A 25,788-nucleotide genomic window follows, 5' to 3' on the forward strand; every position below is an offset into this window, starting at 1 on the left:
GTATGCACACAAGATAGTATAAACCCCTCTCACTGCTCACTGCTCACTGCTCACTGGCACGAACGACCAAACGGGCAGGCACTAACATACATATCCCGCAGTAAGCACGACCAGCGCACGCACCTCGCTTCTCGCCTCCCTCTTCGTGGTTAACTAGGTTGTTAGGTGTCGCGACCTGCTCAGTTCTACCTCTTGTTGTTGTGTTGTGCGGATAGGAGGGGTCCTAACGGTTCAGTTCGGTTCTGTTCTGTTCTGTTCGGTTCGGTTCCTGGAGCGGGGCCTGTAGGTACTTGGCTGTGTCGCGAATGGGTGAGCAGATGGACCTCTACGTTAAACGCAAAAAACTATTGGTCCTCTACCTGCTGCCGCCACAGCTATAGTATTGACAACATCAGAAAATAGCGCCCTGCTGCCGTGTGCGTCGTTGCCTACTTATGTATGTATGTAGCGGTTGGGCGTGGGCGGGGGGAGCGTGTTTGCTGTTTTGATTGGTGGGGTTTGGCTTGTGCGATCTGTGAAGGACGGACAGTTTAATTTGCTGACATTCGTGGAGACGACATGCCTTATATATGGGTTGGTGGTATGTGAGCATCCACTTCCTTCGAAGATTCATGCCAGCGAGATTCACTTTTATGAAAGATGTAGTAGTTATCTCATACCGAAGTGCGAGGCCAGCATGTTAGGGAATATACGACTACTCAACCTCGTTTCATTCACTTGGCACCCATGCTTGTTCAGAGCATTATCGAGAAGCAGTTTGCTTTTTTTTTATTGACAAATACTATGAGAAATCAAAAAGGTAGAGCTCAGCGTCGCAACTACCGTAAATTCGAAAGAAAAATGCTCCCATTTTACACCGCTACGAGTCTTACTTCGCTACGCGTCTTGCTTCGCTACGCGTCTTGCTTCTTTGGCTCAATGGCCTCGTGGCTTGACACGACGATGCTGGACTCGCGGTCCGTGCTGCGCTTGCGCTCGTACAGCGGCTTCAGCCCCGGAAGCGAGACTGCCATGATTGCAACCACGAGCTCGAGCATGCTCAGGAGGTCTGGGAGGTGTTAGTGATGGACGGAGAAGAGGACAGCAGTTGACTTACAAACAATGTTGGGCTCGCCGCTGGTCGTGTTGAGGACGATGAACCGGATGATGCAAACCCATACGGCGAGGAAACCGAGAGAGAAGGCCGAGATGACACCAAGGCCGAGCTTCAGCGTCGAACCTAGGAGAGCGAGCGGGAGGGCATAAACTGTTCATGTTAGCCTCTGACCTGACCGTCGCTCTCTTACTATCGTAGACTTACTGAAGATGTAGCACGACAGGTTGAGTGAAAAGTTAACCTGGAACGGGATGTCGGCGTAGTAGACATTGCACGCGCCCTCCTCCTGCGACCACTGCACGCTAACATGGCGACCACAGTAGAAGGTATCCAGCCAGAGGATAGTCATGTAGGCCGCGCACACATACGCAGCGACGACATACAGGGCCTTGCGGAGGTTCGGCCTGGACGCCGGGAAAAAGTCCCAATAGAAAGCGAGCATGCTCAGCTTGGGCACGCCCATGCCAAAGTCGTAAAAGTAGTTGGAGCTGAACGAGATCTTGGACAGCTTCACCGACCCGTCCGCGCCGTCCATGGCCCCGATCTCGTACGTCAGCGTGTCGCACACGATCAGGCCCAGCCCGTCGATCGCGCTCAGGATCAGGATGATGTCGGCCCATGAGAGCCGCTCGCGCAGCTTGAACAGCCGCACGTACACGCGCAGCGCGACGAATGCCCAGGCTACAACTAGCAGAATCCATTCTGCGATCTAGTCGAGGGTTTATGTCAGCGGTGATCGGCTCTGCGGGGTAGGTAGCTGCGGAAGATAAGAAGGATGAAAGCCCAACTTACCATATCACTTTTGCCGTCGATAATCATCTTGGCTTCAGTAGGGACCTTCTTCAAACGAGCGAGGGAGTGAGGGCGAACGGCTCAACGAGGACTGGAGGCGGAGCCGAGAGATTAGGCAGGCACGCAGATTTGTACTCCGCCGCAAGAAAGAGACTTTAGCCTTGCATAGTGGCCGCCGAACGTCAGCCGGTGAAACGAAGAGGCACAGCAACGGCATAAGCGACGACGACGGAAATGAAGGCGCAAGAGGAAGGCGGCAGAGGCGGTGGTGATTTGCGCGGCCCGTCCATGGTCGTTCGCTCGTGGCCGGGTAATGCTGGCCCACGCTGCCCCGTCCCAAGCGTCCCGCCCACAAGGCTCCGGCTAAACAAATGCAGTCATGATCACCGACGAATCGCCACAGCTCACGAGGAAATTTAAATCCCTCGAACCCTCGCCGCGTTTCACGTCGCCTACCTACTCTATCACAGACTCACAACTTGACTGTTTTGGTTGAGCGATGGCCCGCCGTGGAGCTCTTCGCCCGTGGGTGCAGATACGATCACCACAACCCACAAAAATCCCCCGGGCACAGGCCGCATGCCAGTCAGTGAATGATCTAAAGCCATAACTGTGCCTCTCGGTCACATATCCGATCTCAAACCAACTTGCTTTTTTTGCTTCACAATCCCGGCCTCTTACGAACCCATCCAGACCTCGCCCTGGTGACCTAGACTCTTCCGCGTCGACCCACTCGGCACCGGCTCCGACTTCACCCACACCTGGTCGACCTTGTAGATGACATCTACTCTGTCCATACGACTTAGCTCCACTTCGCTGCCAGTGTCGTCGTCGTCGTCTCTAGGGTGACAGCGAGCATGGCTGCCTGCAGACTGACCGACATGCACCGCTCCTGATCCTGACCTGTTGTACTGATGAGTCCGCGAACTGTACCCCGCGGACCCGGAACGCAGCCCCGTGAGCAGGCCGCGCAGCGACGGCAGCGAGACCACCATGATCGCAATCGACATCTCGACCATCGACCACACGTCTGCGCTCTCCGTCAGCTTCGGATCCACTCTCCCGGAAGCGAGATAAGCGGCGCAAGCACCAAATCACTTACAGACGTTGTTCCACGAGTGAATGACCTGGATCGTAGCGAACCGCGCCACGCTTGCAGCCATGGTAAGTGCGCCTAACGCAAAGGTGACGGTCAAGCCGGCCAACTGGCGCTGCCGAAGTTGCAGCTTGCGGATGAGGGGGAAGGGGAGGCAGAAGACTGCAGGTATCAGCTCAGCCCTGGCTTGGCTGTTGGTTGTTTGTTGGTACTCACCCAATATGTCCGAGGTAATGTTCATTACCCAGTCTATCTGGAAGACCCGCTTCGATCCGAAAGACGAGCATGTCGAATCTTCGGCCCAGTTTATCGATACATCGCTGCCGCACCAGAACGTGTCCAGGAAGCAGGTGCATATCATGCAGCACACTGTGAAACCGGTGACACAGCAGAGCATTTTTCTGAGCCTTGGCATCGTTTGAGGAAATAGCTTGAAGTAAAATGTCAAGAGAGCGATTTTGGGGAAGTACATCCTAGGAATATTAGTTCGAGCTGATGTGCATAACGGAGTGTAGACATACCCAGAGTCGTAGAAATAATTGGAACTGAAAGAAATCTTTCAAAGGTTAGCAAAGATCTTTGACAATGCGGTTGGCTTCATACTTTGTTCAAAGCGACTTCTTTTGCCGGGTCGTCTGCGGACAGGGAATCGTCCGCTCCCATTGCGCCCAGTTTGTACGTTGCAGTGTCGCACACAATGAGAGCCATTGCGTCAATCGCAGAAATAACCAGAAAATAATCCGACAGCAGCAACGACCGGCGTTGCACAAGAAGCCTCACACAAAGCCGCGCAATCACCAAGGTGTACGCGACCATGAGCAAGGTCCATTCGATGGCCTAGGTAGAGAGCGTCCGTCAGTCAAATGCATCCCCAATTACGCCCCGCATGAAGCCGTTACTCACCATGACGCCTTCTCCAGACAGATCTGCAGCCATGATGATCTCGAGGAGCGGGACGGACAAGCCATGGCCCAAGTGCGGAGCAAGAGACAGGACTGATATACGACGGGCACGGCGGCGGAGCGCAGCGGCGGGGCGTCATGGGCTGGAGAGGAGGGATCGCCGAGCCGTCACCAACCAGTGCGGCGTCGCATCGAGGGCTAGAATTAGCTGTCGCCGTGGATGCCGTGATTCGGGGCGGCGCAAGCCGACGCCCTAGGAACGTTCCCTTTTCATCCCTGATGCCTGCGCCCGGATAATTCACGCCTAATAATCCAAAGCATTCCGCCCGTTGCTTTTGTGATCCAGCTTCTGCAGGGATCCGTCGCGCCGACGGCATCAGTCTCACCCCCCGGCCTGAGTCTCAGCGCTTATTTGTCCACCCCACCCCGCCTCACCTCTGCCCTCTTGATCGTTTGTTTGTTCGTGCTTCCTCGCCCTTCCTGTTCGTTTTGTTGCGCGGAACGTGCGTCCGTCTATAACCCACTGCAGAATAAAAAGAAACCATTTAGGATGGTCAAATCTCGCCTCGCCCCACTGTCCTCCTTGCCCTATAGCAGCGAATAGGAAGCCTGTCCTTCTGAAACTTGAGCGGTCCGACACTCCTAAATGCTGGAGCTGACAAATTTTCGACCATCGAGATCGCGACCGCGAAGGCGGAATTTCGAATTCGAGCTCTCTGAAAAAGCATTCAACAGCGGGTCGCGGTGTGAAGTTGACGACGTGGAGCCGAGCACTTTTCATTTCTGAGAGACTGACCCACTTCTTTCGCCGCTGGATGGTTGGTTTTGGGGGCGGCGTGTTTATTCATAGCTCAGCCAACCTGGTTCCGAGTGTAACTGCGTGGCCACTGGCAAGTGTGATGAAAACTGAAGGATAAGCTGGTCGACAGGGCAGGCTGTTGGAAGAATGCGAGTGCAGACAAACGTAATCCCTACCCGAACGGGTAGGAGTCAACGCAGCACTCTGCGCAAGGCTGCATGAGTGACCAGTCACCATTGACTTTTCCTGAGATTTGCGTCTCCGATGCAACCTCAATGGCTTGAACCATTCACGCAAAATATGCAAGAATGATGCACCACTTTATGTTTGATACCGGCTTTCAAAGCCAACGGATCCCACTGATATCTTCCAGCACCTTCGTAGCTGTCAGTACAAGCTCATGCATCCACAATGCGCACGGGTACCTGCAGCGTTTCCGCAGGCTTAGGCACACTGACGTCTGTGTACGTCCAATATGCAGCATACATGACCATGGATGGGTAGCGCGAGGAGTACCGTGCCCCCACTTACGTGCAACCTGAATAGGCTATTTGGACCTCAGTTTCTGATCGACAATCACCTAAGGAATGATGGGATTTTGCAAGATGTTTCTAAAAGTTGAAAAACCTTGGTAGAATTATCGAAAGCGAGCGAGAAACAAAGCCGGATGACCTTGTCTCGCATTTCTTTCAAACACTGATAAATTGAGACAGATCAACGATTCATGATGGCTCGCCAAGGCAAACAACTATGCACAGTGCTTCTTTCATGAGAATAAAGAGGAGTTGTCGGTGATATGAAACAGACAATTGAGGATTGGATGAGTGTTGAACTTTCCATTGTTTGGCTAACTATGAGTGCGCAGTGAGCTATGGAATGTAGCACTCCCAAGTTGAGCACGGAGATCTTTCGAAAGTGCTCGTAATAACCACCAAGAAACCTATAGTTCTCTTATCTTCACCAATCGGAAGAGTTCCCAAAGCCAGTTATAGCCACCCATGTCACGATAACCGTCGGACATAAGTGTACTGCACCCACCAACCCTGTCGAGTCCAAATGGTAGCCCGCATGGCCACACGACCAAGCTCTCTGAGTCCCTAACACCAGGAATAGTATTCGTTGTTGAGCCATTCCGGCGCCGGTCCCGCTCCGCCGTTCTCGTCATACCAAAGTCCGCTGGCAATGTTTTCCTTTTCCCGCTCAACAAAGCAATGCTCAAGTCCAGTCTGCACCACCATGTCACGGACCTGAGGCGAAGAACAGAGTGCGGAATAGTCCAGTTCGACCCCAGGGGTCGTTTGGGCTGCAGAAATCGAACCTAGTTAGGCACGATCAGTCTCGTCTAGTCAGGGGGGGATGAATGGGTCACAGTCGGGTCGTAGTCCACTGTTTCACGAGCCTTGGCATGGTGTTGAGCGAATATATGCTGAATTGAAGCCAAAAATGCGATATCTCGTCCACCCCCGCATACCCGCGTCCCCGCGCGCTCGCCCGCCAGCCTTGGAGGGTCGATTTTAGGTGTAAAACAGGCCCTCCACGGCTCAGCTAGGAGCTTCGCTGGACGCGCTACAGCGTGCTAAACAGCGAGCGCTTGTAGGTGCTTGTTCATTCGTGAATATTCGCTCGCCCGCACCCACCAGCGCTCGCACGTCGTTCAGCACGTTGTTCAGCACGCAATAGCGCGTCCAGCGAAGCTCCGCGAGCAGAAGAAAATGGCCGTTTTCCCACCTAAATCAGCCGTGTTAGTTCCTTCGCATAAGTCGTGTGTGACTCCATGGATACTCACTGATCAATATCATGCCGAATCGTGCCAGTGACGTCTCCCGCGGCCATGGAGATGTCTTGGCATGGTGTTGAGGTGGTTATTCGTCCATCTCCTCCATCAACCAACCCTCCGCGTCCACCCACCCGGCCTTCAGCCAGCTGCGGAGACACTCCATAGCCTCTGCCGTGTCCCCATGGCCCACCCTGTCGTTGAGAATGTCCTCTCACAGTCAGATGACATGGCCGGGCACGCCAGCAGATCAAGCGCCATTTTGGATAGTTGAGGATACTGCTTTTGGTGTTGTACCCACCACATCAGTAGGTTCATCACCTCTCCTTTCGGTAGCTGAACAGGGGGCTCTGTAAGGAACCTATCCAGCTCGTCGTCTATAGTGTTGTTGTTGTCAAAAATGAAGCTATTTATATCCTCCTCCCACTGCTCGTCCCTCCACCGTGTAATTGGGACTGATTCAGCTTACGAATCGATGATGACTTGCGAGTCTACAGGCCGAGGCGCTGCTTAGCGTGTTTGTGGTATTTTATACTGCTCCTCCCACAGCTTCTTAGCGGCCTGGTGTGCTGAATCAACCCACTCTAGCCGGTGGCTCTACACGCCCCTGAAGAAGGACATTTTTATACACGGGTGGAGGATAACTGCGGCCTTGTAGGCGGGTAAATCGTTAGTGAGGGTGTAATACTTATTGAGGACTTTCCAGGCTATATTAACAGAGGCCTGTAAGTGCTCAGCGTCGTCCTACTCTATGTATTTTACCTTCGCCTCCTCGAGGCTCCGCAGTATGGCCTCTATGCTATAAAGTACCTCCTAAAGCGCACCGTTGCGGCCCTTAGTAGGGCGTCCTTTAAGCTGATTAGTATAGCGCTTTATGGGTTGTAGTAGCACGCGTAACTCGGCGAGCTCCTGCTAGTCCTCTGTAGTTAATATATCCTTAGAGAGGTCTCTCTACCCAAGGTAGTAGTCGTTAATTGCTAAGCGGAGGTCTCCGGCCCGTGTAATTATATTATACGTGCTGTTCCAGCGAATGCCTCTATTTAGTATAAGACGCTTTGGTGGATTAGTACTATATTGCCTCTAGATGGCTTCGAATATAAGGCGCCTCTGCGGACTACTATAAATATAAATAACGATATTATGTAGCTTACCGATTGGGCTATGTTTTCGCTAAGTAACTACCTCCTACTGGGTATCTTCAGCAGTAGTAGTAGCAGTATCAAGCTCTCTAGTAGTTGTAATATCTTTGAAGGACTCTACGTTAGTACCGAATAGTAGGGCCTTCGCTACGAGGTTAATAATATACCCGGCGTACCGTAGGCGGGCGTATTTATCGTTAAAGCCAAGCTCTACTGCGAGGGTCCTTATAGCCGTGTTGGTGTTAGCAGCGTTATTAATTATAAAGTAGCCGAGTCTGTTCTGCAGGCTATACTGCTTTAGCACGCCTGCTAGCGCTCTAGCGATATTCTCTCCTGTATATTTACCTTTAACTACCGGCAGGCTAATCAGGGGTGATTAATAATTACCCCCTAAATTAATAAAGTATGTGTGTATTACGAGTATAGGTTGATCTTAGCTAGAGGTCTATATATCGAAGCTGATACTAATCCTAGAGAGAGACTACTGAAGCTGATTGGCCAGGCGGGCCCGAGTATACTAAAATAGCTCGAATATAAGGTTCCGAAGCGTTTTATCGGATATCGTGGGTACCGTAACGTCCCCTGTAACCGACTATAGTAGCGCCTATTAGCTATTATTAACTGCGCCTCTGAACGTCTGATTCGTCGAGATAACCTATTTAATAAATCTTGCTTTGTAGCGCGCCTCGTCGATTACACGGAGTACGTAGTATAGAGTAGGTGGCGCTATAATAGGTGTAGTAGGCGTAGGTAGAGCTCCGTCCTCCTCCTTAATACCGATTCGGTGCTTGCGGAGGTGCTTCGTAGCGTGGCTTGTAGTTGAAGTTTGAAAGGCGACGTGCCGGGTAGTAGTATGGTATAATTTATAGATCTAGTGCTTCTTCTGAGTAGCTCGTTTAACCGCTAAGAAGCTATATTCCTATATATGACTGCGGAGCTTCGGGCGAAGATGTAGTAGTAGCTTAATTATACGGAAGCCCTTTGTAATATCGGGGTTAAATATGGTGCCGTCGACGTCCCGCGGGCGAGGTACCTAGGTAGACTATAGATCGCTAGTAGTATGAATTGTAGTAAGGTCGTTAGGCTCGCTTGTAAGAGAGGATATCGTTGCCGGGGCGGGATGTGTAGGTATAGTAGTAGGTTCCGGTGTTCTAATCGGCAGAGCCATCCTAGTAGCCAAAATGTAAGGTAGAAGGGCTGGGAAATTTGTAGATGCTGAAGAAGGTGCTGTAGAACGAATGTATAGAGCTAGGAGCGGGTGCAGGCTTTATAGCGAGGGTGGTATTAGCAAACGTGGTTATATGTAGGCAGTAATGAGGCACGAGATGTATCGGCAGTGTGCCGTAAGCGCGTGCTAAGACTCCTTATTAGGCAAGCGCTAACCCTATTTAAGTAAAACGCCGCTTACTAAACGCCTCTCCATCCTCAACACCATGGGCGAGCGATATACCCCACGCCTACCCACGGATATCAGGCCACATTTCAGGCCACCTTTCAGCCCGGCTAAGCCCATTCAGCCTGGATCGGGTCGTGCCGCTTTAGGCACGACCCGACCCAGGCGACGACGACCCGCCTGAACCCATGGGCGGACTGTAACTTTAGTCGGGTCGTTCCGCACTCTGGCGAAGAAACCCACATCTCGACGCGATCAAGTCTCCATTGGCTAGCCTCCGCCCGAGCACTCTGAAGCACGGCTTCCAGATAACCAGCCTGCTCCTCACGGATCGCTGCATGTTGCTCCTTCTCCGCAGCAGTGAGAGTCTTGCTTGCGGTTTCGTTTTCAATGACAAGTCGCAGAATGTGAAGGACGTTGTTCGACGCTTTCGCAGCCGGATATCCGCAATAGCGATGCGTCCAAATCGCCCAGACCTGCCTTCCCGGCGCCCCAGCAATCGCGCCCTTCCGACGCGGGACCTGGCCGAAGATCAACCTGGTGGTGAAGGCCTCTCGCGCAATGTGCCAGAGCATGTGGTCGAGGTCCGGGATGACAGTTACGCGCTCCTGGGCGTCCGCCGGCGCCGCCATCGCCTTCCGAATCAGCGCTTCGTCTCTCCCGCAGAGCTCGACCAAATCCCACGCCGGCTGTCCCGCGTCGCGGACGGGTTGCGCATCCTCCTCCGTTGGCGCGAACACGACGTGCGTGTTGCTGCGGTTGGGACCCCAGCCCAGGCTCGCGTAATATGTCTTTCCTATGTCGCTGTACAGAATGCTGCCCACGCATCTGAGCGTCCCGGTCTGCCAGCCGTGAAGCGCCGTCGCCATTTCTCGCATCAGACGCGCCGCGTAGCCCCGCCGGCGGTACTCGGGGAAGCAGAAGACGCCGGAGATGCTGTGCACGATGGTGTCTTCGACATTGTCCTCCGCGTCGCTGGTCAGCGAGCGCTTGCGCAGCGTCTCGCATGACGAAAGAATCGGCCGCTGATTGGGCGCGAGGTTCTTGTCCACGAGGATCCAGAACGTCAGTCCGTTGTCTTTTGCCAGAGCGACGGTCGTCAGGTACTCCGACTCTCTGAGGTAGACCGGCACCGATAGTGAGTCCTTCCAGTAGACTGAGTTGCTGGTCCAGATCTTGTGGCGTTCCTCTCGGGTGGGGTGGCTGAGGTGAAGATTGGGTGAGGTTGAATCGGGTAGGCCATCTTGTCTGACTGGAGTATCTATCGCCATGATCGTGTTGATCGGCAAGAAGCATCCGCGAGTTGAAAGAGTGAGAGAGTAATGGAAACAATGTCTTTAAAAAGAAGTAGGAGGTGATGGTTGAGGCAAACGAGGGCTGGTTGGACCAGAATGAGCTCCAAGTTTCGAAGACAATGACAACTGGGCTAGCTGAGGCTACTCGCATCTAGTGTCTACGGATATCAGTAGGAAAGTACTGAAATGACGCAATCTGCTGGAAGTGAATAGGTAGGCTTATAGGATTCGTGAGTATGAATTTTTAACATCTCCACCATCATTTCATTTAACTATCCGTCACCGTCTAAATGAGGAAGTCGCTTCCCTGGACACTTCTGTATCCACCACTATCCAATGGCCACACAAACGCTGCTCATACAGTCTCACAAGCATCCATTGTCTTCGCAGTGTCTTGAACGATACAACATCACTTCGTCCCCTAACAAGTAGCTTCCCGACTTTCACATCAAAGACATTGCAAGACGAACCAAGAGATCCAAGACCATTCTACCACGACTTGCCTGCCGAAACACCCTCCCGAGCGCCTCACCGTCAGGGCCGTGCGACAAACCACCCAGATAAGAGGTTCCTTATCGCGCGCTGACTAACCCCCCGCGCGCCCGCACCCAGACGTTCAACGTTGGAGTCTGATTGCCGTATCGGGCTAGGGCCTGCCAACTTACATAACCCCCCGCGCGCTGCTGCGTAGACGTTCGATGTTGGTCCTTGGTTGCCGCTTTAGGCTCTGCTGACAAAGCCCCCGCGCGCCTGCACCTAGACGTTCGTTGTTAGAGCAGCGGTTACCGCTTTGGGCATCCCCTTGGTCAGTGGTTATGCTTGGGCCGAACACGAGCTCCCGGGACCAGCAAAGTTGGTGCTCTCATTGCAGCTTCTCGGAGTGGCACTGTGCTGGGCTGCGGGATCGTTTTCTTGAAAACTTGAAGATTGTGCGCAGAATCTGCGGCAAGTATGGGGCCTTGTTCAATGTTGATTTTATTGGTTGGTTTGTTGGAACTAGATAGCACCCGCCTTCACCATATCCGAAATCGTCTTCTCAACTCTGGCAGGTAAGACGTGACCTTAGCTCCCTCTCCACGTCTCACAGCAAGGTACACCGTAACCAAAACCTCTTTCAAGTCGCCAGCTGGGTACTGAAACAGACGCTTGACGGAATCTTGAGCCATCCATTCAACAACTAAGCACAGCCGATTTTGATGTCCTTGCCACCACTTTTCCAATAATCTCGACGGTCTCCTTCAGAGACACTCCCCGCGGCTTGGATAGCAGAGGAGTCCCGTTGACGTGGGGGAATGAGCGAGGGTCCTTCATGTATTTGGCGATGAGGTGCGCGGTGACTTCGTCAAGACCGTCGTGCTTAGCTTGTACGGCTTCAATTAAAGGTTACTCGGATCCACTACATCTGTCGCAGAATTGAGTGTTGTTGCGGGCTTAATCTGTATTGGGAGAGTTGCGGACGCTTCCGAATTCTCAGCCACTACTATAGAGGGTGAAAGGTCAGCAATGGTATAGGGCTATATAGATCTGGAGGGCTTTACAGTCCTGTGTGATTACCGCTTCATGATGAGAACCCGAGGCACTCGCGGTACGTTTGAGAGTGATGAGGATTACTATAAGTATATGAATAAGCTGTATTATATACGGAGGCTGAACGGTAAAGATGGTGTTGGTATGGGCAAAAGAGCTAAATATTGGGCACTGATGATTCAGTTGTGCTGGTTTCTTTTATGAGAAGACTTTAAATATTCCCAGCTCTGTTGCACAAAGCCCCTTTCCCTATAGCAATCGGGGCGTCGTTGCTGGGAACGAAAATGTATGTATCAACGTGCATGCACAGCACACGCATCATATGCGGGTGAGAAGTTTAATCTTCACAGATAAACTGGGTCTGGCTTCTGTGTGGTTGAGTATTAGGCACCTGCGACAATGTTCATTGAGAAAGATGGATCTTCGGCGGGGTTTGCCTTTCTCGGTGTCGACCGGTTAGCTCAAATCTCATTCCCAGCCATATAGGAGGCTAATCAACCCTGTCACTAAAATGCTATCAATAGCTACCCTAGTTATCACCCTTGTCATGAACGTGCCGTTTGACCTAAGCGGCACTGGATCCAAATTCGCGGCTGTACGCCAAGTAGTAGTAGTTGGAAGAACACGTGCTAGGCAGCATCAGCAAGTCTATTCAATGCGCTTAATATGCCCTGCATAGCAAACTGAACTAGTGCTTTCAAACTATATCTAGTAAATCCTAAACGGCTTGTAAAGCTATCTGAAGTTACTATAGAATATCCTTTTCCCAAATTCTCTACTTTATTATTTAAGCGGAGAGACTGAAATAAAGCCTACAGTTTTCGCCCTTATATCTTCTTAGAATTTTACTGAACAAATTCTCTCCTTGATAAACTTGGTCCCTTGAATAGACTTTCATATATCATCTTCTGTATCAACAGCTTATGCAATTATTGACCTGATACGCTCAGACAACTTGAAATGACAAAAAGGCTAACCATTTGTGAAGCTGGGCGCGAGGAATTGGACGCCGCTTGTCCTCCTAAATTACTACTACCTATGGAGGTATATATGCTGCTATCTTAAAGAACACGGTTTCCCTTTGAGATCATTGCTTCCTTGCAGTAGATAAATGAGTAGTGCAGGGGGTAAGGCTGTTGTGTAACAACTGACTGTAATGAGGCTGGAAAAAACGAGAGTTATCGGAGTGATCCTGGCTGACACCATTTGTCTTTCCTGCTGTTTATTTTCTAAGAGATTACGGGACTTTTGAATTGCCAGGTTGTGGTGCAAAAAGTCGACTTGGTTTTGGAAACGTAGAGTCCGTATTCCTGAGGCATAACTGATCGAATTAAGTTTTGCCTGTATGAATTCACTTTTGATAATGTGTGTAAATAGTCAAATAAGGCTAGAAGAGTGAGGTACTCCATTTCAGTGTTCTTTTCTTGTCGCTAATAGTCGAAAATGATTGTGACAAAATAATCGGAGATTACTTCCAAGTTTTACCGACACGTTTAGCAATATACTCTATACCCAATGATGGATGCATCCTGTTATATCTGAGATCCCGGTTAATAAGTTGTGTTTAGATGAATTTGGCTATTTCTATGCTCGGCGCTTAAAAGATGTCATCTGTTCTGTTTTGTAAAGGCTTCAATAGCTAGAAAACCACACAACTGACTCTAGCATCAAACAAGGCCTCGGAAAATATCTGAGAAGCTTTGTCTTTCATAGATTCAACGCTGAATAACCATGGTGAAAGCAACACAAAAGCGACCCACCCGCAGTAAAACCATCCCCGCCGACTACCCGGCGCGCCACGACCAAGTAACTCGCCTATTCGGCGCAGCCACCTCGTCATCCCCAACTGCGCTTGCGCAAGCATCTCCACGCCTATTCTCCGCCTCCGTTTGGCTCACTCGAAAGCTCCGATGGGTCCTGATTCATTATGCACCGCTCGGCGCTGAATCAGTGAGATTTTAGCCTATCCAATCCACCCAGCCTGCTCATTACTCCACCAATAGGACTGGTCGCTTCCAAAGAAGCAATAAACAAAGCCAACTCACCTATATTACGGACAGACGGGCCGGCCTGATATTGTCATCTGCCAGCGACAATACCCTGTCTGCCGCTGCGCATTTTGCGGGGAAGATGCTGGTCAGGTTGATGCTTAAAAGCGCGGCGTCCTCGCTGGTCAATTCTTCTTCAAGTGCCTTCTCTCCAGAAACCAATCAGTCTGAGCAAAGCGCATTGACAAAATGGTTCACCTCCCGGCCCACAAAGTGCTGCTGCTCGTAGCGGTTGCATCCGCTGCGCCGTCGGGCTCCGCAACGGAGAAGAAAGCCAGCATGGTCAAGCGCGCCACGCCCACCGTCTACCTGGCCGGCGACTCGACCATGGCCGAGAACGGCGGGAGCAGCGGCACCGAAGGTTCGTAATCTGCACCTGCGCAACTTTTGTCTGTCGCTAACAATGCAATCCAGGCTGGGGCCACTACCTACAATACTCGCTGGACATACCCGTGGTCAACGAAGCCATTGGCGGCCGCTCGGCGCGCAGCTACTCGGTCGAAGGCCGCTTCTCAGACATCGAGGATGTGCTGCAGAGCGGCGACTTCGTCGTCATTGAATTCGGCCACAACGACGGGGGCTCGCTCTCGTCGAGCGACAACGGCCGCACCGACTGTCCCGGCGAGGGCGACGAGACGTGCGAGTCGACGTACAACGGCGAGGCCGTCACCGTCCACACCTACAACTGGTACCTGCTGGAGGCCGCGCGCTCCTTCCTTGACAAGGGCGCCCAGGTCATCATTTCCTCGCAAACGCCCAACAACCCGTGGGAGTCTGGCTCGTTTGCCTACTCTGGTAGCCGGTTTGTTGGCTATGCTAGCAATGTGGCCGACACGCTGGCGAGCGACGATGTGGCGTACGTCGACCATGGCCAGTACACGGCCAACATTTTCGAGAGCTTGGGCAAGGACACTGTCAACTCGTACTTTACGCTGGACCACACGCACACGCAGCCGGAGGGAGCCGATACCGTTGCCAAGGCGTTCGTCAAGGGTTTGGCGTGCGGTGGGAGTGCGCTTGCTTCTCATGTCACGAACGCGACGGACAGCATTGAAGGAAGCTGTATCTAGCTAGGAGGCTTGGCTTGTTTATGGATGGACTGAGCTGATACTCGGCCTTTTTGGATGCTGGCAGGAGTGGCAAGATTGGATAGTCTTTGATGTTGTGTTAAAGTTCGCTCGATACGAATGATTAGCACATCTGCTTTCCCTTTCGGTAAAAAGATAAACGAGCGGGAGTGATTCGTTCCGAGAGTGGGAGAAGCTCTCACTCTAAGTGAAAATCGAAGGTCTTAGACAATACAATGCAACTTACACAAAAGGTTTTCTTGATGAAGTATCTTTGTTTCGGTGTGACCTGCAATGGTTATGGGTTTCTGGGTTCGTATGAGGTGGCCAACGAATTGATTTAAGCGGTTGACCATGAACAGTTAGCAAAGCATCTTAAGTGAGAAGCTCGATCGTAAAACCGACTTCTGCAATCCAAAACAAAAGAATACCTCTTAAGGGTCAAATAAATCTTGCAACAGATAGAGCTCACATGCTTTGCCACGTCGACAGAACACTGCCACTCCCTACCTCTCTCCCTCTCTAGCCACTCGCTCGCACTCTATTAGCCAACACCCACCTCAAAGCCGAACAAGCACGCAATGCCCGAGTGATGCGTTGCTGCACTGTACATCCGTCTGCCGCGCCGCACCCCGCAGTCCGCACCCCGCACACCACGGCCCGCTTCCGAGCAACGGGCCGCTTCCGACGGCGCCACTACCAGCACGAGCACCACCCAGCAGCATACATAAATTCCCACCACACCACCTACACTCGCCCACCTCCTCCCATCCTTACAACACAGCCAACCTCTCCCTCCCTCCCTCCCTCACACAAAAACAATGCACGGCAAAATCGCCCTCGAAGAAGCCTTCGCCCTCCCCCGCCTCGACGCGCAATCCCGCCGCTGGGCCTCCCTCTTCAGCACCGATGTCGACAAGCACGTCGCCGAAATCACAGACATAAACGCGACGCGCCTGCGCTACGCCGACGCGCACGGCGTCGGCTTCCAGATCCTCTCGTACACGGCACCGGGCGTGCAGGACATCTACGACCGCGAAGAGGCGGATGCGCTCGCCCGCGAGATCAACGAGTATATCGCTGCGCGGGTGCGGGAGGCGCCCGAGGGACGGCTGGGCGCCTTCGCGTGAGTGCTTTTTTGTCCGAGTCCGAGTCTTGGTGGTGCCGCTGACATGGTACAAACAGCACGCTCTCGATGCACGACCCGGCGACCGCGGCCGCCGAGCTGCGCCGCTGCGTCTTCGAGCACGGCTTCCTCGGCGCCCTCGTCAACGACACGCAGCGCTCTGGCCCCGCCGGCGACGACCTCGTCTTCTACGACCGCCCCGAATGGGACGGCTTCTGGGCCACCTGCACCGAGCTGCGCGTCCCGCTGTACCTGCACCCGCGCAACCCGACCGGCGTCGTCTTCGACAAGCTCTGGAAAGACCGTTCCTGGCTGATTGGACCGCCCCTCAGCTTCGCGCACGGCGTCAGTCTGCATCTGCTGGGCATGGTGACCAACGGCGTCTTTGACCGGCACCCCGACCTGCAGGTCATTGTAGGGCATTTGGGCGAGCATGTCCCGTTTGATATGTGGCGGATAAATCACTGGTTCGAGGACCGCAAGAAGCTGCTTGGGCTGGCCGAGACGTGCAAGAAGACGATCCGCGAGTACTTTGCCCAGAATATCTGGATTACCACTAGCGGACACTTTTCGACTACGACGCTGAATTTCTGCTTGGCCGAGGTGGGCGCCGACCGCATTTTGTTCTCGATTGATTATCCGTTTGAATCGTTTGAGGATGCGTGTGGCTGGTTTGATGGCGTGCCGTTGAATGTGACTGATAAGTTGAAGATTGGCCGCGAGAATGCGAAGAAGCTGTTTAGGTTAGGCGAGTACAAGGATTCCGATACGCCGTTGACGAAGGATGGGTAGATGGAAGATTTTAGTGGTAGATTTGGAACTCCAATCTTTGGTTTGGTGTAAAGTGTACAATCGGACGAGAGGGATTGATGAACGTAATGAAGAATATGAAATTTTTACCAAACGTTGATGGTATATGCAAGAAGGTCAGATGCTAGAAATCGACAGAAAGGAAAATTTGCAAAGACAGCCGAAGAAAGATTCGACGAATGGGGTAATCGCAACGAAGCACCAATCAACACAACACCACCCACCTACAACGGATGCTTCCCCCGCCACTCGGCCGGCAACTCGCGGTAATCCTCCGGCCCATACGGCTCAAAGACATCCCGCACCCAGTTCCCCTTCCGATGGTTCTCAAGTCCTACATCTCTTAACAGCATATCCACATACGGCACCGCGTCGAACACAAAGTCCGGCAGTCGCGCACCATAACCACAAGGATACCGCCACTTTCCAAATTGCGAGTGTATGACCGTCGTATGGCGCGCCTCCACCTCGTCCGCCGGCGCGCGGTCCAGCCGCCCGTCCAGGTAAGCCGAGATCCACAGACCTTGCGCTTGCGCGCACATGGCCGTCGTAATGGTCGAAATCATGCCCGCGAAGGCAATGTTGCGCTCGTTAATCGTGGCCGCCGGCACCATGAACTTGAACAGGCGGAACGGTTGGTTCGGCACCTCACCCGTGGCGGCGTCGGGCCGTTCCGAGCGCGGCACCACCGGCTGGTCCTTGAGGCGCGGGAAGAGCGTCAGGATCCCCTGATCGGCTACCTGCGCGAGGCTGTCGGGCGAGGACGAGTAGTGCGGCATGCCGAGACGGGCGTCGCTGCCCTCCGGAAGGAACTTGATGGGCGGAGTGGACTTCCAGCCCGTCGCGCAGAGCAAGGCGTCGGTCTTGAGCTCTTCGCTGTTGGACAGGTGGATAGTCTTCTCCGACAGGCGCTCGACGTCGGCAACGTGCACGCGAATCTGGCCGTTGCGCACAAACTCAAAGAAGTCGGTAGGGAAATTGAGGATGCTGAGTCCGCTGCCGACCCAGAAGGCGTCGTTCCACGGCTTGAGCTTGGCCATTTCCGGGTGCTTGTCAAAACCGACAAGCGAGATAACATCGTTGCCCAGCACGCCCCAGAATGCGTCGACCAGCTTGCGTCCTAGCCAGCTGCCGTGCAGGAAGCCGCGGATGCCACCGTATCCATCCTCGTCGCCCCAGATACACGGGCTGAACCACGTGAGCAGTCGCGTGTGCACCAGCTTCTCCAGCCACTTCTTCAGCGGCGTCACGTACGGCGGCGCCATCCACACGGGGCCGCGACCAGACTTGCGGATGATGAGGTTGACGGGCACGCCCGACGACGCGTACGCGTAGGCGGCGTCCCACGCCGACTTTGCGCCGCCCAGCACCGACACGCTGCGTGCCATCTCCAGCGTGTTGGCGTGCTCCAGAAAGTCCTTGGAGTGGAAGATGGGGGCGCCGAACAAGTCATGGCCCTTGAACTCGGGCAGAAATGCCTCGGACGTCAAGCCCGTCGCCACGATCAGCTTCCTGGTATGCAATTGTCCCTTGCTCTCGCCCGTGCATGCATGCGCAGTCGCGATACTCCAGCCGCCGTCCTCGGTGGGCTCGGCGGACACGACCTTGGTGTTGAAGCGAATGCGCTCGTAGACGCCAAAGTGCTGGGCGTAGTTGGAGAGGTAGCGATGGATGGTTTGGCCGGGAATGTGCTCGCCGGGCTTGACGCCGTAGGTGGGCGTGTCCATTGGGAAGTCGCTGTACTCGTAGGTGCCCAGCATGTTGTTGGACTTGAGGCCTGGGTACAGGCGGTGCTGGGCCCAGGTTCCGCCGGCGCTGGAGGCGGCTTCGAGGACTTGGACATTGTGGTCGGGGTGCAGCTCGATGTAAGTTTTTGCGGCAGCCAGGCCGTACCAGCCTGCGAAGTCAGTCAGTCAATTGGAGGAGTTGAAGGTGATGGGATTGGAGTGCGTACCGGCTCCAATGACTAGGCAGTCGAAAGTAGTGTCCATTGTCTCTTCACCACCAGGGACAGAGACTTCTTTTTGAGCGACATGGCCATGTTTTGCGATGGGTCTGGCGCACTGGGCAACTGCAAGAGCGGAGATGGACAGGGTTGCCAGAGCTTCCTTCGCTCCCGTTTGGTCGCTTTTGGTGCGGCGTTGGCGGAGACGCGTGGGGCAGACGGACACGGGCCTCCGCCATTTCCACCCGAAGACGTCGCGCCAAAAAGATCCCCCGCCCGCCGTCCCGCCCTTCCGCGCCTCGCACCTGCAGGAACAAGCTAACGAGCTAACTATAGGCACTCCTCCAACAGCCACCACTTTTACCCCTTGCCTGCTGCTCGACGCCCTGCTTGCCCTAGCGTCACACCGAGGTGTTTCTTCTCTCTCTCGTCATGTCTCGGCTATACATTTGTCACTTTCCATCCTGCACGTCCGCCACCATACGCAATCTGAGAATCTTCCGGTCGATCGAAATAGGACAATAGGACGCTCTGGCCGCCCGGCTGCTCGACGCCGCTCATGGCCCCTCTCTACGCCATTGACGGCAGGTCGCCTGAAGGATTGCATCTGAACCACCGACGCTACGGCTCGCTGCCGCACAATGAGGCCGCGAATCGACCAGTTCGCGCGTCGCAACTGCGATAGCCGACAATCCGTACAGGCTTTGGTGTAGTTTGCAAGAGAAGGCATCGTGGGATTTTGCCCCTCAAGCCCCACCCTGTTCATCTATCCCAGCCGCGACTCCCGGTTCGCCTCTAACCTACTGGTCCCGTCTCCTTTTGCCGCCATGCCTCGGCCCTCGTGGCCGAATTGCAAGGCTGCCAGGGAAACGCCTCGACTCCCCGCAAAAAACCCTGGGCGAGGTTATCTTGCCATGCACCCCACCCCCGGTCCCATGTCTCGCCATATTCTTTTCTTTCCTCGGTACCGGTACCCACTCATTCTTTTGCCTTGTCGACATGGCCGACTCTTTCACCACCGAGGCCTTTACGCTCTTGAGTGTTGGCATTGTCGTTATTGCCCTGAGGACCACTGCGCGGATCACCTCGGTTGGCGTGAGAGGTTTCCACTTAGATGACTACCTTATATTGGTTGCAGCAGTAAGCTTTTGCGTAACCCTCGTTACCGTTACGCCTTCTAACAAATCTCCCAAGGTCGTCTATGGTCTCGAGACCGCCGCCGCATACATAGTCGGCGCCTGGTGGTTCGGTCTCGCGAACAATGGCATGACGGACGCAGAGCGGAAAGCTCTCGATCCCAACTCCCACGAGTACTACCTAAGAGTCGGCGGGTCCAAGACTCAACTGGTGGGCTGGAGCTTGTATACTCTTCTGTTATGGCTTCTGAAGCTCTGCATGTGTATTTTCTATTCCCGCTTGACGTAAGCAGTACACACAGTGATTGTTTTCCATATGTTCGCTAACGCATATCTCAGTGCCGGGCTGTACCTCACGCGCATCCGAGCCGGCTACATCGCCATCGGCCTCACCTATTTCGCGACCGAGCTCTCCATCCTGCTCGGCTGCCGGCCCTTCCAGCGCAACTGGCAAATCTACCCCGACCCCGGCAACTACTGCCAGCCTGCCATCTCCAAGATCGACCTCTACGTCACTGTCGTCCTCAACGTCGTCACCGACATGTACCTCATGTCGATCCCGCTGCCGATGCTGTGGAAGGCGAACTTGCCGCTGCGCCGCAAGATCTCGCTGCTCGTCATCTTCAGCGGGGCCCTCTTCGTCATGATGGCTGGTGTTTTGCGCTGTGCGCTCATCATCAAGGTAAGCTCACTTACCATCTCAATCAAAGATTTAACCACCAACACGTGTACAGGACCCCATCAACGGCGCACAAGCCGCGGGCAGCTGGGCCTGCCGCGAGACCTTCGTCGCCGTCGTCATCGGCAACGTGCCAATGATCTACCCGCTCTTCCGCCGCGTCGCGGAGCGTGTCACCACCAACAACAGCCTCCTCTCGCGCTACTACGGAAAGCAGCTCCTCGACGAGGAAAACAACAGCTTCCCGATGAAGAGCAGCACGGGCCTGCGCCGCGCACGACGCCGCTCGCTGCACCACATCGGCACGACGCTGAACGAGTCGGCGTGGGAGGAGGAGGCGGACCTCGAGCGTGGCGGTCATGGTCACGAGAGCAGCGGCGGCCGGTGGGGCGGCGTCGGCGAGAAGTGGCGCCGGCGGAGCAGCTTCAGGGCCGAGATGGGCATGCTACCCCGCGTGATGAGCATCACGGTGACAAAGGAGGCGGTGGTGCGGACGGAGGAGCGGGCCGAGTCGAGTGCGGGTGGCGGGTTTGGTCATCATGGGGAGGATGGGGATGGCGGGTCTGAGAAGAGGTTGAAGTTGCGGGAATCGATGGAGGGGGATTATAGTTGTTCGATTGAGAGGGGGTGCCCGCTTCCGCTTCCGAAGTGAGGTTGTTTTTGAGTATTTGGTTTGGTTTGGTTTGGTTGTTTTATTTTATGTTGAATACCCTGGTTGGTAGGCGGACGGTACCTAGGCGCTGGTGTTTCTGGATACCGTGCATGCATGCATGCATGCAATTTTTTTGTGTTCTACAGTAGTTCCTCTTCTGTTCATTGTTGTTGTTGTTCTTGTTTCAGATTTTGAAAGTGGACGGATGTGAAACGAAGGGGTTTAAGCTTATCCGCCGGAAGCTTTTTTATTTTTATTTTTGTTCGTTTCACTACATACATCTCTGGCCGGCGATCAGGGTCTGCGGAAAGGGTATCGGGTATTGAGTTTGCGCTAAGCTGGGCAGGTGCAGTGGGGTGGGGTCTAGCGCGTGTGGTCGTGGTTTCTGATAGATAGGTAGGTGGTTACGGATTAGGTATTTGAAACGAAGGGGGGATGCGGTGTGTGAGTGCTATGTAGGTAGGTGTCTATTTGCTAATGCCTTACTGCGCTGTAAGAGCTAACTCATCCTCACGGTCCCAACAAGCTGCCTCGCCTCGTCCGCGAGCTTGAAACTGAAATGCCTGCCTGTGACAGCAGCAACGACACAAAATCCGTTATACTCAAGTGTAGCAACGCTAACCAGCCTCACCGCCATACTACCCGTGTTATAATTTATCTTTTGATTCTCTTATACTTCTTATTCTTAAGGTAAACTGTGAAGCTGGGCGCGAGGAATTGGACGCCGCTTGTCCTCCTAAATTACTACTACTTATAGAGGTATGTATGCTGCTATCTAAAAGAACACGTTTTCTCTTTAAGATCCTTATTCCCTTACAGTAGATAAACGTGTGGTGTAAGGGGTAAGGCTGTAGTGTAATAACTAACTATAATAAGGCTAAAAAAATCGAGAGTTATCGGAGTAATCCTAGCTAATATAAATCCTTCGAGCTAGGTAGTTTTAATACCTAGGCTAAAGAGGACTCGTTATAACTTATACCTAGGACTTTACTATATATATATATATTATATATAGTAAGTCGATACTTAATACTACGTAATCTTTAAGGTTTAACGTCCGTTACCGCGAACTAAGATCCACCGTATAGTGAGACAGGGGACGATACGAATAGTCCCTACAGAGTACTCCTTGTCTAGCTCTTAGCCCGAGCCCCCGGTATAGATAAAAAGGTCTTAGAGCACGCAGAGGCTCTACACATCCTAACTGGTACTCTTCTTCTCCTCTGTACCCTTATCACCATCTCGCTTTACGGTGAATCTAGCTACACGGTGCCGGACGTTAACAAGGATATAAAAGATTAATTACTAGTTTCTAACGTCCCTAACGCATGAACGAACCTGTTCGTTTAGCGAGCGCACTAATTAGAACGCATCTTCATGCGGTGGCTGACCCTCTCGCTGACATTAAAACACGTAAATCTCCGCCAATTCACTGCCTTTAGGGAGCCTATCCGATTGGTACGCTCGCTAATGGATTAGGTTCGCTCCTACGTCTAGGACGTTACTCTAGACTTTAATATTTACTTAGTTTTCTTAATCCTACTTCACGTGCTTCTACAAAATAGATGATACTATAATTCATTTTTATCTACGAAGTAGGATATGACGGTCCTATTTAAATTACGTTAGTAGGGTACCCCTCGAGACGGGATAGAGATAATCATACCAAAAGTTGGATGGGTGAGCAAACCAGGCTCATGTATATCTACTACTCTCGAATCAAGCCACTGGGTAAACTTGTCCCAATTAACGCACTCGTGAGTCTGCACCCACGTCGGCGCTGGAGTTCTTGTAAAGTTATTCCAGTGATAAGGAAAAATGGTCGTGTCCGCGCGGCACATCGCTGTCTGCCTTAGCGCGTCGACGCAATGTTCTGTTCTGTGTCAGTAGACTCCAGCGTGTGTTTGGCCAAGGAGCTTCTTTATCCATACCGGCGTGGCCAGCGAGTATCCTCTTTTGTTTCTCGCTCTTCCCACGGCCATAGTAGTCAAGATGCAGCGCTTCGCGCACAAGCTTCTATGGTTCATTTAGTCGTGCACATGCCAACAACCCTATGAAGCCACACTTACTAGACAGTGGAGCTCGTGGTAGACGCCTAGCATACCAAGGTATCCTCCGCCATGCCCAAGCGAAATTGAACTCTGATTAATACCACGCAAGTCGTCGTCGGTTAAGCGAATATTGTGGTCTGAAAAAGACATTAGCTCCCTAGGATTCACGCTCGTCCAAATGTGACTAACGGCGAAGAAGCTGATACCAGGCATTATCAAGCTCTGGACTTGATTCCATTCCAACATAACGACTTGTTCCAACGTCCTCGGGGCTGTCCGGGATTGTTTGCGCAATATATTCCAGCGAGTTTCCCACAGGAGCTAGAAAACAAACTTGTTAGCTAGAGCAGCCAGGCACAAGTAGTACAACCTACTGTATACAATATTGAGTCTCTGTGGAGGCTTGTTTTTTATGAAGGCAATGGTAAGGACAATGTACACGAAGATCATTATTGTATGGAAGAGAATAGCACTAAGCTTTACACTTCCGATTCGAGCCGACCGCTTGGGCACGAAAGAGTGTTTGTCCTGGCTCTCATCGAAGAAATCATCATTGCGTTCGGTGTCTGAAAGGAAGGGCGTATGCGAAGATGAAGACGACATTTTGGGCTTTCGTGGCAAATACACGCGGATGAAAACGTGCTTAAGAAAAGTTGTGAATGCAAGCATACATTATCACGTTCTATGGGATCATTTTCTCTGAGACATCGCATGCAGCAAGGTGGATTAAAGAGTCGTAGCAAACATGCATGCATGGTCACCATCATGCAGGACCAGGGTGGCATTGACCAATGACCCCCACCTTTGGCTATAATGCTGCACGGTCATCCTCTAGACCATCGCAGATCTTTACTCCTGGCTCTAGCCAGATCCCATTAGTGCGAGATGCAATGTCAGCCTCTTCCAATTGACGTTATCCAATGCCTACAGATAGAAATCTCCTCCGGATCAGGAAGGTAAACAACACTTACCGATTTCGGCACTTGCAAGTTGCAAAGCGCTACGCGGATGGATCGTTGACACTACAGCGAGTACAGTCAGTGAACAACACATCAAGAGAATTGCGAAACTCACTGCATCGCTCTCACAGTCTTGAAGCACGGAAATCTATAAAGCTTCGCGCTGTGTCTTGATTTCTTGTTTCACCAAAGCAAGTAAGGAGCAGCATTCACTCCCAAAGAAAAAAAAGAAAAAAAAAAACATCGCTATCACTTCGTCACAACCTCTCTGCACAACATCACTGTTCACAATGCATTTCTCCAAGTTCCTACCTCTCCTCGCCGTCGTCGCCTCGGCTGCTCCTGCGATTGACAGGCGCTCCGATGCTGATGCCGCGACGAACTACATTGCCGACAAGCGCTCCGACGCTGACGCGGCAACCAACTACATTGCGGACAAACGCTCCGACGCTGATGCCGCGACGAACTACATTGCCGACAAGCGCTCCGACGCTGATGCTGCGACGAACTACATTGCCGACAAGCGTTCGGACGCAGATGCTGCTACAAACTACATCGCGGACAAACGCTCTGATGCCGACGCAGCTACCAACTACATTGCCGACAAGAGAAGTGATGCAGACACTGCGACCAACTACATCGCGGACAAGCGCTCTGATGCCGACGCGGCTACCAACTACATTGCCGACAAGAGGAGCGATGCAGACACCGCGACCAACTACATTGCGGACAAGAAGCGATCTGACGCTGATGCCGCAACAAACTACATCGCTGACAAGAGGAGCGATGCCGACAGCGCCACCAACTACATCGCCGACAAGCTCTAAGCGATTCGCGAACGTTCTCCCTATAGGCACTTGCGTGCTGCCACAGCACCTTGTTGATGTATCTGGATGCATCCGCAGGAAGTGATGCGCGGTGTCCACCAAGCTTCGATTCTGCATCCAATTCCACGGCAATGAAACTTTGGAGGATCAGGCTCAGAAGCCGGTGGTCTTGTACTTAGGGAGTTCGTATGGTAGCGGCATCAGCAAACCGCAAAATGCTGTTTGCTCGCTAGTTTGCTTGCTTACTTGCTTCGTTTCTCCTTTCTGTCCCCCTAACTTTCCGTCTCTCATTTAGTGGAATATTTGCGACATAGGGCCTTGGGCTCCACGGAGGGCGTTGCAGCTTTCTGGGTGGAAACTGCGCGAAGAAAAGAAGGCGGTCCTTAAAGCTCCGGACTAAAGTGTAGCAAAGGCTTTCAACATACCTAGCTTAGTCTTTGTGTTTTAGTTGACAATAAAATCATGCTTTACGCTGTCATTTTTTTCTTTCTTGATAACCTAAGGTACACGAGATTATGTTGCTTTGCTTTTTAGTAAGGGTATAAACAGTCAGTGACTCATTTTGTACCTACTTGCTTCACAACCCGATGATCCTTCCTTTATCGCGGAAGGTGAAATCTTGTTCTTATTGTATAATATTGGGTTTGTTATAAGCTTTTATATAGCATAGTAGTC

General features: G+C 52.7%; 8 protein-coding genes across 8 annotated transcripts; 4 read left to right on the forward strand and 4 right to left on the reverse strand.

Moving 5' to 3' along the window:
- Positions 1-744: 744 nt before the first annotated feature.
- On the reverse strand, positions 745-4,025 carry K452DRAFT_352497 (uncharacterized protein). The gene is made up of 9 exons (XM_033545775.1): positions 3,888-4,025; positions 3,588-3,821; positions 3,506-3,540; positions 3,201-3,457; positions 2,991-3,146; positions 2,644-2,918; positions 1,301-1,805; positions 1,097-1,246; positions 745-1,048 (listed from the first exon to the last, which is right to left on the reverse strand). The coding sequence occupies exons 1-9, from the start codon at positions 3,918-3,920 to the stop codon at positions 894-896; spliced, it is 1,800 nt and encodes a 599-aa protein (XP_033395474.1). The 5' UTR covers positions 3,921-4,025; the 3' UTR covers positions 745-893.
- A 1,757-nt stretch (positions 4,026-5,782) lies between these two features.
- Positions 5,783-10,528, reverse strand: K452DRAFT_352498 (uncharacterized protein; the record flags this gene model as incomplete). Its single annotated transcript, XM_033545776.1, has 2 exons — positions 9,231-10,528; positions 5,783-5,932 (listed from the first exon to the last, which is right to left on the reverse strand). Exons 1-2 carry the CDS (start codon positions 10,260-10,262, stop codon positions 5,783-5,785), a joined length of 1,182 nt encoding a protein of 393 aa, XP_033395475.1. The 5' UTR covers positions 10,263-10,528.
- A 3,612-nt stretch (positions 10,529-14,140) lies between these two features.
- Positions 14,141-15,002, forward strand: K452DRAFT_275267 (carbohydrate esterase family 12 protein; the record flags this gene model as incomplete). The annotated part of the gene is made up of 2 exons (XM_033539227.1): positions 14,141-14,222; positions 14,276-15,002. 2 exons carry the CDS (start codon positions 14,141-14,143, stop codon positions 14,929-14,931), a joined length of 738 nt encoding a protein of 245 aa, XP_033395476.1. The 3' UTR covers positions 14,932-15,002.
- Positions 15,003-15,741: 739 nt separating this feature from the next.
- K452DRAFT_352500 (uncharacterized protein) lies at positions 15,742-16,846 on the forward strand (the record flags this gene model as incomplete). Its single annotated transcript, XM_033545777.1, has 2 exons — positions 15,742-16,054; positions 16,114-16,846. The coding sequence occupies exons 1-2, from the start codon at positions 15,750-15,752 to the stop codon at positions 16,844-16,846; spliced, it is 1,038 nt and encodes a 345-aa protein (XP_033395477.1). The 5' UTR covers positions 15,742-15,749.
- A 42-nt stretch (positions 16,847-16,888) lies between these two features.
- K452DRAFT_320359 (uncharacterized protein) lies at positions 16,889-18,891 on the reverse strand. The gene is made up of 2 exons (XM_033544315.1): positions 18,819-18,891; positions 16,889-18,761 (listed from the first exon to the last, which is right to left on the reverse strand). Exons 1-2 carry the CDS (start codon positions 18,853-18,855, stop codon positions 17,089-17,091), a joined length of 1,710 nt encoding a protein of 569 aa, XP_033395478.1. The 5' UTR covers positions 18,856-18,891; the 3' UTR covers positions 16,889-17,088.
- Positions 18,892-19,808: 917 nt separating this feature from the next.
- On the forward strand, positions 19,809-21,276 carry K452DRAFT_232126 (uncharacterized protein; the record flags this gene model as incomplete). The annotated part of the gene is made up of 4 exons (XM_033537207.1): positions 19,809-19,949; positions 20,004-20,230; positions 20,285-20,627; positions 20,680-21,276. 4 exons carry the CDS (start codon positions 19,809-19,811, stop codon positions 21,274-21,276), a joined length of 1,308 nt encoding a protein of 435 aa, XP_033395479.1.
- Positions 21,277-22,864: 1,588 nt separating this feature from the next.
- Positions 22,865-23,953, reverse strand: K452DRAFT_360469 (uncharacterized protein; the record flags this gene model as incomplete). Its single annotated transcript, XM_033546341.1, has 6 exons — positions 23,702-23,953; positions 23,517-23,648; positions 23,346-23,464; positions 23,208-23,292; positions 22,943-23,149; positions 22,865-22,887 (listed from the first exon to the last, which is right to left on the reverse strand). The coding sequence occupies exons 1-6, from the start codon at positions 23,928-23,930 to the stop codon at positions 22,865-22,867; spliced, it is 795 nt and encodes a 264-aa protein (XP_033395480.1). The 5' UTR covers positions 23,931-23,953.
- A 198-nt stretch (positions 23,954-24,151) lies between these two features.
- Positions 24,152-25,587, forward strand: K452DRAFT_289745 (uncharacterized protein). Its single transcript, XM_033540884.1, has one exon. The coding sequence runs from the start codon at positions 24,577-24,579 to the stop codon at positions 25,111-25,113; it is 537 nt and encodes a 178-aa protein (XP_033395481.1). The 5' UTR covers positions 24,152-24,576; the 3' UTR covers positions 25,114-25,587.
- The last annotated feature ends 201 nt before the right edge of the window (positions 25,588-25,788 follow it).

The sequence above is a fragment of the Aplosporella prunicola genome, assembly GCF_010093885.1.
Source record: "Aplosporella prunicola CBS 121167 unplaced genomic scaffold K452scaffold_19, whole genome shotgun sequence".
Taxonomy (NCBI): domain Eukaryota; kingdom Fungi; phylum Ascomycota; class Dothideomycetes; order Botryosphaeriales; family Aplosporellaceae; genus Aplosporella; species Aplosporella prunicola.